At 35.9% G+C, this 10259-nt stretch overlaps 1 protein-coding gene across 5 annotated transcripts in view; it reads left to right on the plus strand.

Moving 5' to 3' along the window:
* Nucleotides 1-7868, plus strand: part of ELAVL4 (ELAV like RNA binding protein 4) — a 120089-nt gene extending 112221 nt beyond the window's left edge. For all 5 annotated transcript variants that reach the window (XM_075935951.2, XM_006126430.5, XM_006126431.5 and 2 more), the window contains one exon: nt 4117-7868. In XM_075935951.2, coding sequence (XP_075792066.1) covers nt 4117-4444 — 328 coding nt within the window. In that variant the 3' untranslated portion in view covers nt 4445-7868. The remainder of the gene's footprint in view (nt 1-4116) is intronic.
* Nucleotides 7869-10259: the final 2391 nt, after the last annotated feature.

The raw sequence follows: 10259 nt of genomic DNA on the forward strand, positions 1-10259 counted from the left end.
GTTGATGTTTTATGTTAGTGTTTTTTTTCTGTTAACGACACACATCAATACAGGTGAACCTTGCAGAACTGTAGGGGCATAGCCTCATTCCTGACATTATGTAGAGCTTTGCTCTTATAGTCCTGACCTATGAGCTGAACAAGCTCCTTAGTCTACAGAAATGGTCAGCCTGCTCATTCATGAAAACTGGGTGCTGTTTTATAAAGCTTACCCCATACATACATGGTATGGTAAGTATATCTTTAAACTGTTCAGAAGTGAACAGTAGTATAAATCTTAACTGCTACAGCATTGGCAATTGTGCAACATAATTGGAAGTATGTACACCATAAGATTACTTGTAAGCCAAATTAACTTTCAAATTAGATATTTTACCTCTACCCCAAACAAGCAAATTATGTGGCCCATGATCAGCACATAATTTCTTTACAGTACTTTAATGGCATAACCATATGATGAATCAAAATTTGCTGCATGGTTTTTGCAATTTGTCATGTTCCTTTCACTATCTCACCTGCATTCTGTGCCCACTAATCCATTTCTTTCAGTCCTGGAATAAGATTCCAAAACTCTTGCAGCTTCAAACAGCTGTCACTTATAAATAACTATTAGAGATTTTTTTCTCTCTCCCAAGTGTTTAATTTCCTACCCAGAATTATGCAGATCTGTGGTCTAAGTCAAATTATGTGCTGTCCTAGACTATTGAAGGTTTAAGTTCTGATTTCATGTGCCTCAGAAAAGCAGGGTCATATCATGAGAGAGCCAGGTACCTTGCCACTGTTCTAAGGCTTTTGTTTCTAGCACTGATAGAGCATGAGGCATCAGCCATTAAACATCACTACAGCTTTTCTTTCCGTTTTTCTGAAAGTTTCTTTACATTTGTTAATTTTTTTCTTCTCCCTGCAAGCCCTGAGAATTGTACTTGCATGCCACCAAATTCTGTTATTTGGACAGTTTAAAAACAAACAAAAACTTCTGAAACTCTCTAAAACATCCCCATATTTTGCTGTATAATATATATCGTATGCAGAATGGCTGTGTCTACACTGCACCCCTTTTCCAGAAAAGGGATGCAGATGAGACAAGTCGGAATTGCAAATGCAGCGGGGATTTAAATTTTCCCCGCTGCATTTGCATGAACATGGCTGCCGCTTTTTTCCGGCTCGGGGCTTTGCCGGAAAAAAGCGCCAGTCTAGACGGGGATGTTTCAGAAAATAAAGCCTTTTCCAAAAGGTCCCTTAGTCCTCTTAAAATCAGGAATAAGGGACCTTTCGGAAAAGGCTTTATTTTCCGAAAGATCCCTGTCTAGACTGGCGCTTTTTTCCGGCAAAGCCCCGAGCTGGAAAAAAGCGGCAGCCATGTTCATGCAAATGCAGCGGGGAAAATTTAAATCTCCGCTACATTTGCAATTCCGACTTGCCTCATCTGCATCCCTTTTCTGGAAAAGGGGTGCAGTGTAGACACAGCCAACATGTCATTTGGCATGGAATGCAAGCTTCATAGGCATTGACTTCTATCATTCATAGCTTTGTTACTAGTAAAGAATATGCCACCCCAAACTCATGTCAGTAAACTTTTATGCCACTACCGCCAGCATTATGGTGACTGAATGATAAAGCAGTTGCTATAGTTGAGATTTCATGTGCAGATGTAAAAGCTGCCCAATCCTTGAAGTTTGGATGAGAGAGGCGCTCTTCTGTGGACCTTTGAAAGTCCAAGGAAAAGGAATTTTGGTGATGTCTACCGAAATACCTGTATTTCAATTTAAAAATAACTATAGGAAATGTAGTTAAAAACAATATTAAGGTAGGTTAGATTTGTACAATTGAGTTCTCAGACATTTGTAAAAAATGATAATGTTAAGATTGAATATGAAACTTTGACTCTTAGGCTATGTCTACACTGCAGACTTTTGCCGGCAGATAGTATGCTAATGAAATGCTCATTAGCATTTGTTGTGCTGTCATTTGCATATCTCTGCTGAAGCTTTTTGCGCAAAAACAAGCACTGCAAATGGGTCCGTTTTGCCCAAAAAACCCTTTTGTGCAAGATCCTTATACCTCCTTTTTTGAAGAGGTATAAGGATCTTACGCAAAAAGCATTGGCAGAAAATATGCAAATGACAGCGCGTCAAATGCTAATAAGCGTTTCATTAGCATACTCTCTGCCGGCAAAAGCCTACAGTGTAGACATAGCCTTAGTGAGTGCCCATCTCAAGCCTTTAATTATATAATTGTATTTCTCATGTAGTACAATATAGCATAAACATTCGGCAACTTTAGATCCATACTGTATTCTGTACAACTCTGTGTACATCATACAGTCAGTCTATTAAAATCGTTTGTATGGAAGTACACAGTCCAACATTCTTCCACAAATGTGATCTACAAATAAAGTATAACAGCATAAAGAGTATTTGCTGGCCTTTATGTAGGCTGTTAAAGTTTGCAGACTTCAAGACCCTATTTTCTCTGTTGTACTCAAAGAAGCTTTTTCTGCTGGCTGAAAGGAATTCATTCAGAATTGAGCTGTACCCTCAATTTTTTAAAATGTATTTGTTATAAGAGACAAGTCTAAAGGGCCAGATTCTCATGCGGTGCAAAAATCAAGTGCTGGGTGAAATTTTCAGACAAACTTTTTTCACTGGAAACGGTAGGTGTGTATTGACAGAAACATTAGAAGGGAGAGATAGATTTTGCTGAATTGCTTCAGCATAAAAAAAAGGTTTTAAAAGATTCCCTAATGATCAAAATACAAATGATTAATTTAGATCATTTTCAGCAAGACATTTCAATTTTTTGATTCAAAACAACTTTTCATTTTGAAATTTTATAATGAAAAAACATGAAAACGTATTTTGGTTCTAACTGTAGATTTAGTTCAGCTCAAAATAATATTTTAACATTTAACTGCTAGCAAACCGAAAAATCAGTTATTCCCACAAAGTTTAAGCTAGCAAAACTATGCTGCACCATTATAATAATTATTTTAAGGATACACAAGTGGAGGTAAAAGAAATTCAGATATGGGTGGGATTTCTCAAAAGTGGGATTGAATGGGAGTTGTTTGCAATTACTTCAATAAGAGCAGAGTTGCTGCAACTCTCAACACTTTTGCAAACCTGCATGTGAGTCAGAGAGCTCAGTCCCTCCAAGCTGTTATGTATGTGAATGAAGGTGCAGATTTGCATAAGTGTTTGCAGGCTATAGAAAAATGAGTGATATTTCTCAGATTAGGTGCAATATCCAGAAATATTCTGGATGTACATCAAAAAGTAAACAAGATTCTAAATGTAATTCCACATAGAAGATAAGCAATCAGCACACACTAATTCCTAGAGTGGTCAGTTCTGTTAGCAGTAAGGTAAGGTTATGACATTCTATTCACTAAATGCATCTAAAAAAATATTACAGATATTATTACAAGTTTTCTAATTGAGAGCTTTCTGTCTGCACATCTACATTGCAAAGCAAAGGTAAGAATTATTTATCATAGAAATTAAAATTCATTAAAGATGGCTGCTTTAAAATTCACTGTGGAAATGATTTTTAGCAAGATTTTTCTGACATGTAACAGTAACTTTTAAATATAACCCACTGAAAATAATAGCCTCAAAAATGGCATTTTATCAACTATTAAAGGGATATGACCTAACGTGCACTGAATTTCCTGCTTTATAATTACTAAGCATGTGCTCCTTGATGTGTACATTTTCAAGATAATGTTACCAACAATGAAATTTTTAAAATATATTTGAATAAAAGTCTGTATACTAGAAACAGACAAAACTGCCTGTTTTCCATCTAGAAAGTGCTCTCATACTTTCTAGATTTGGCCAGTGTAAGATATTCCTTGAGAATTTCCTTTATTTGATCTCAGACACAGCAAACCAGAACTTAATCTGGAAGGGAAATGTCATCGTGCCCGGTTTTTGTCTGTTACATTCATTTCAGTAGGCGTTAGTGGCACTTGTGTGACTGAGAGCAAAGGTGGACCTATAGTTCACATCCCAAGGACTGGATCGTGAAACCTGAATGAGCTTTATTTTAAGTCTCAGTACCATGTAATTTGTGCTAAGTGCTGTGTCTAGAATAGCCCCCTCTTTTTATTTGGTAGGTTTTCCCCGATCACAATTGATGGGATGACAAGCCTTGTGGGAATGAATATTCCTGGCCACACTGGGACTGGATGGTGCATCTTTGTCTACAATTTGTCTCCCGACTCAGATGAAAGCGTGCTGTGGCAGCTCTTTGGCCCCTTCGGAGCAGTTAATAACGTCAAGGTGATCCGCGATTTCAACACCAACAAGTGCAAGGGATTTGGCTTTGTCACCATGACCAACTATGATGAAGCTGCCATGGCAATTGCCAGCCTTAATGGATACCGTTTAGGAGACCGAGTATTGCAAGTTTCCTTTAAAACCAACAAAACCCACAAATCCTGAATTTCATATCCTTACTTACTAAAATATATATATATATAAATATATATACGAACAAATAAAAACTCTGCAAGGCTTATATTCAACCATGGACTTTATAAGCCAGTGTTGCCTAAGTATTAAAACATTGGATATCCTGTGATGAACAGGAAAGGATTTTATAATGCTTAGAAAAAAAACAAAAACAAAAAAAACCTTTGATGCATTGAATGTTCTTTCATAGCTGTCGTTGTTGAATATAATATACATAGATAACAATGTGCAGGGATTTTTACCCGGCCAGCTAGTTTTACTACCTTCCTTGAAGGTGGCTCTTTTTAAGATGACCATTCGCTCATTTGAAAAAAATAAAAAACAATAACAATTTTTACAAACTAATGGGATTAAAAGAAAGGAAAAAAATTCTTTTTTTTTTCAAATGTTGATCCAATCAGATTGGTAAGCCCCCCCATATAAATTAAAGAGGAACAATAAAAATTGCAAAAAACAACAAAAAACACATACTTTTGCAACCTTTTTTATTTTTCCTTTTTTCTTTTATATCATGTGAACTAAACAGTCTTCTGTTAGGGAATGGGGTAAAAGGGGGATACCTGATGACAGAACAATTTAAATAACATTAACAATGTTGCCAAAGAGGTGGTCTCTTTGCTGAAAATGGGTTTCAAGAAAAATCTATTTTTATAAAATATAAAGAATTTTTACAAGAGAATCTGGATTTGAGAAAAAATATTTTGACTGGCTAATTTAGGGGAAATTGACAACTTTGTCATGTTCATACTGCACTGGTAACTTTTTAGAGATCAAGACGTGTGTTTTAAACTGGATTAGTAGATTGTTTTTTGAAGGATGGGCTACAAACAGATGATCTTCGTATCTTTTCATAGCATGTAATAAAAATATTAAATACAGTACGGGAGAGTGTTCTTCCCAGGCACACAGTTACCCACAGTCAAAACCCAAAAGCAAGGAGATGAGTTGCAAGACAGTTTTTCTTTAAGTCATCAGTATGGGATATCAGCAGAACAAAAGTTTAAAAAAAATAATTGTTTTGATCAAAAACTTCCTTGGTTTGAGCAGTAGGTGCTACAGAATTATTTACATATCTTAGTATCATAGTTAAATGTAATGTGTTTAGAAAAAATAATTTGCTTTAAATTTGTTAAGACTTTTCAAATTCACTTTATAGCCCATGCTGATATAATTGGGCTGTGTTGGCACATTTGGAACACTGTTTATGTTGCTTGAAACACTTATTTATTTAATTGCCGATGTGATGCATATGGCCAAAATCAAATATAGCTAGTTTGGCTAGTCTACTTATTTGTTTACTTAAACTATGGGAAGAAGCATATTATTGTGTCATTTTGTTGTGTGTGTATGTGTATATATAATATAAATATATATATATAAAGTTATTTTTCTTTTGGTTAATTTATTATAAGTTGTAACACTTTGCTAGTTTTGTTTGTATATGTCTTAAACTGTTTTCTTATGATACTTAAGTGACAGAGGTATCAAGGTAACGTGTAGAAATATTGTTTGATATATTGTCATGTTTGTTGTGAATATTTTTTCTTACTGCACAGTAGAAAAGAAAACAACTGGGTCTTTATTTTAATGTAATTCAGATTGGGGAAAACAGAGCTAAGGGAACAAAATGACTGAGGGGGTGCTCTCCCATGTCCAGTGCACTGATCATTTTAGTATGTTTGTGCTTTGTACGGTTATATATTTAAAACAAAAAAGGGTCATGCTCTTCCCTGAGTACTAGAAACAGTTACTCGCTATGCATAATCTAGTTGATAGTTAAATTTGCTATTGCTTTTCTTGTCTTGTTATATAAAATCTTTTCAATACAAGTTTAGTCTTAATGGTAATAAAACGTTATGGTTATTTATAACTTGTGCTTATTTTGTGCATTTTTTCCATGCTGTACCCACTAACTGCACGTTGATTAAGTATTGTTTTTTTCCACACTGAAAAGGCAAACTTTTGTCGTAGATGGATAAAACTAAAGCAAAGGCTGCATCATAATTTTATCAGTTTTTCTTTTACTTTTAACTAATATTTTAAAAAAGAACACTCATTCGATGTTCAGGGAAACCTTAATACATCATCTGCTATGAATGAGCGCAGTTTGCTGGGAAAGTTTTGATGCATTTGCTAAGCATTAGTGGGGAAGGCATGTCAGAATCTTTTCTCGACAATGTGTTTTACTAGCTGAATAATAATTTGAAAAAAAATTTCTTAAGACCAGGCAGTTGTATACTTTAGTTATAATGAATGACTTCATGTTAACCTTGCTAGTTTAGATCATTTCTGAGGGAAAGTATTGTAAATGTTTTTTTAATAACCTTGTTGTGTTTGAATTATTTGTACTTTAATTGTCGAGACAATAAATGAAAGTGTGTAGAATGGCTATGGACTTTCCAGATTTTTAAACGTGTTCAGATGTTTTAGTAACCACAGCCACACAATAAAGCAGGGAGATATTATAGTCTAATTGCAGTTGAAAGTTCTTTAAGGGAGATCCTAAGGTACTAAACAAAACAGTTGAAGCATATTCATTGTTCATGTGTTTTTCTTCCAAAGCCTTAGCTTAGCCAAATTGAGTTGCTTTAACTTAAATCAACCACAGTAGAGTAATTGTACTTTTTTTCTTTTTTTAATTTGAGTGTGGAAGTTTTTTTAATGTACACAATGTTTTAAACAATAAAAGTATTAACTCAGTCAATATCAAATTAAGCAAAAATATTAAATGCTTTAATCATTATACAAATTTTAAGCCATCACTTAATTTGACATTTTGTTTTTGATATGGATATGCAATGAACATCATGCAATATGAAGTATACATATTTATCTCCTGTATAGCTCTAAAATTTATATATTATCACATTCATTCAAAATTTAATCTTTTTCACCAAGTTTTATAGCCACAGGTGATCTCTCTTTCTGTTGACTTACTGGTTTAAATTCCATTAAATACAAATATTCACTCCATGTTTATGTTCTGTAATTCTCTTGCTAATTGAAAATATGTACCTTGTAAAACTGCAACACTGCATTTCATAACTGAGTATAGAAAACAATGTATCAACCCATTGGATGGACTATGCAGTTCTTTAGCTGCTTCACTAATAATAAACTCAAGTTTTTATGATTGAATTACCCTGTTGGTTAGAATAATTAATTTCAGGCTATGGAATGAGATTGTTTTTAAATATACCGCCAGCTTGATTCATTCTTAAATTAACCTGAGCATTATATAGTAAAATGTAAACACTATTGTTTTCCTCTGTTTAATGGTTAGTTGCTAAAAATCTCTAACTGCTTCACAGCATCAAAAAAGTTTAAATACTCCAGGATGTCACATATCCTAATGTATAATTCAGAGAAAATAAATTCCTACAGTATTTTGTAATGCTGTCATTTTATTTTGAAAGTTGAGTTCTTAAAAAAAAGAAGAGTATTTAATGCTATAGTGGTACAGACATTTTGCTTTTGTATTATGATAAAATTGAATGTTTCAATTTAAAAAATACATAAGTGATAGTTACTTAAAAAAGTAGTTTTGTTGCATCTAATGCTTTCGTAACTTGTCCCCCCCAACTCAGTCTCTCTCCTTTGTGTGTTTATATTATATGGTCTGGAAAACAGTGATGCCAAGAATCTGTCCCAGGTTCTTATAAAGCACCAATCACCAAATTATTTAGAAGGTTTAAGGTGAAATCCTGGTTCCATTGATGTCAATGAGAGTTTTGCCAAAGACTTTGGCAGGTCCAGAATTTCACTTTTTGTTTCCCTCCTTTAAATGTTATGAACTTTGAATTTAGCCCTTCCTTCTTGATAGCAACTAAAAGTTTTCTTTTAAAAAAAATACTGATCCTATTGGTTGCAGGTAATTATTGTCTAGAAAGAGAGATGGTTGGAATCCGTCTTAAGAATCACATTCTCATATCAAAATGCTGACATTTTACTACACATCTTCCCTGACCTGTTGCTGCTTACCCATGGGCAGATGCAATGAAAGGTTTATAGTTTTTGCTTGTTTTTTTCCCAAATGTATAGCCAAGCACTTGGAGTTGAGAGCAAAAGGATGGCACTAGTTTAAGATAAATTAATTCATGCTTAGCACTCGCTTTCACTGGCAAAATCGGGTTGATGAGCCGAATTGGATAATTGCTCCGCCCTTCTGTTTTAAAAATAATGCTTTTTGCCTCTGTAGTACCTTTAACCTGAGGCTCTCAAAGCATTTTACAGCTGACTGACTAAGCTTCCTAACAGCTCTGTGAAATGAGCTAACATCTCATTTCAGAGATGAGAGCAGTGAGGCACAGAGAGGTTTGATTTCTCCAAGAGACCCGTGATCAGTGGTAGAAACAGGGATGCAACTTAAAAACCCTTGACTCCAGTCATGTGCTTTTACAGTCATTTCAGCTGTTTGCACTGGGCCCAGACTGAGTGTTGTGCTCCCTCTGCATTGTGTTTCATGAGGGCTACGTCTACACTGGCCCCTTTTCCGGAAGGGGCATGTAAATTTCAGCAGTCGTCGTAGGGAAATCCGCAGGGGATTTAAATATCCCCCGCGGCATTTAAATAAAAATGTCCGCCGCTTTTTTCCGGCTTTTAAAAAAGCCGGAAAAGAGCGTCTAGACTGGCCCCGATCCTCCGGAAAAAGTGCCCTTACTTCAAAGTAAGAATAAGAGCCTCCGGAAAAGGGCACTTTTTCCGGAGGATCGGGGCCAGTCTAGACGCTCTTTTCCGGCTTTTTTAAAAGCCGGAAAAAAGCGGCGGACATTTTTATTTAAATGCCGCGGGGGATATTTAAATCCCCCGCGGATTTCCCTACGACGACTGCTGAAATTTACATGCCCCTTCCGGAAAAGGGGCCAGTGTAGACGTAGCCTATGTGTAAGAGACAGCCCAAGCATCCTAAATTTCTTTTCTGGTTACCGTTGGCTCACTGCTCAATCAGCCCACCATCCCTTCTCTTGAGCAGAGGAGACCCATGCAACATACTCCTTTTGTCCTCCATGTGCTGCCCAGGCATCCTGTATCCAACCCACTGACGGTCTCTGTCTAGTCATCAAGACCTATGAATTGGGCCTGACTACATGAAGGGGCACCTTTGCCTGTACACCATTTCAAAGTCAAGAAGGATAACACTAGCTGTTATAAATCTCTCCAGAGAGGGGAATATATTGAGTTCTTGCTGTATGGCTCTCAAACGGACTTCTGTGCCATTGGATGGGTTTTGTATATGCTGCCTTCAGAACATAATGCAAGATCCACCTCTGCAAAAAAAAAAAAAAAAAAAAAAAACACAACACACACCTCCCTTGCAACAGAGACAGCAATAAATAAATCAGTCACCTGCCTTTCCCTTTCCTCCCCGCCTCCATGAAAACCAGTGTTTCACTGGAGGAGGACCACAGAAAATAGCTTGCACTTGGATGGACAACACAGATTTGCAATTCTTTTTATTTGGCAGCGAGATACCATAGTGAAGGTTTCACTAAAAAGATGCTTGGAGACCAGATTAGATAAATCATCAGGGGTCTTTCTGCAAATTGAGGATAACTTCACAGTGTATATCTCCTCCTATAGAATTTCACTGCCTCCTCCCCAGCTGGGGTGTATAGAGCAAGTTTGACTGGCTTAAATTTGGCCCTCAGAACATTATGGGTGAGCATGACTAGCTATATACAGTCTGTTTGTGTGTGTTTAGGTCTGTTTTAAAAAATGTACTGTGAATTAATATTTGTCCAGGTAACATTTTACCAAATAATGTACCTCTTCTGTTGTCATGCCA

This window comes from Pelodiscus sinensis, chromosome 9 (genome assembly GCF_052426305.1).
Source record: "Pelodiscus sinensis isolate ZL-2025 chromosome 9, ASM5242630v1, whole genome shotgun sequence".
Lineage (NCBI taxonomy): Eukaryota > Metazoa > Chordata > Testudines > Trionychidae > Pelodiscus > Pelodiscus sinensis.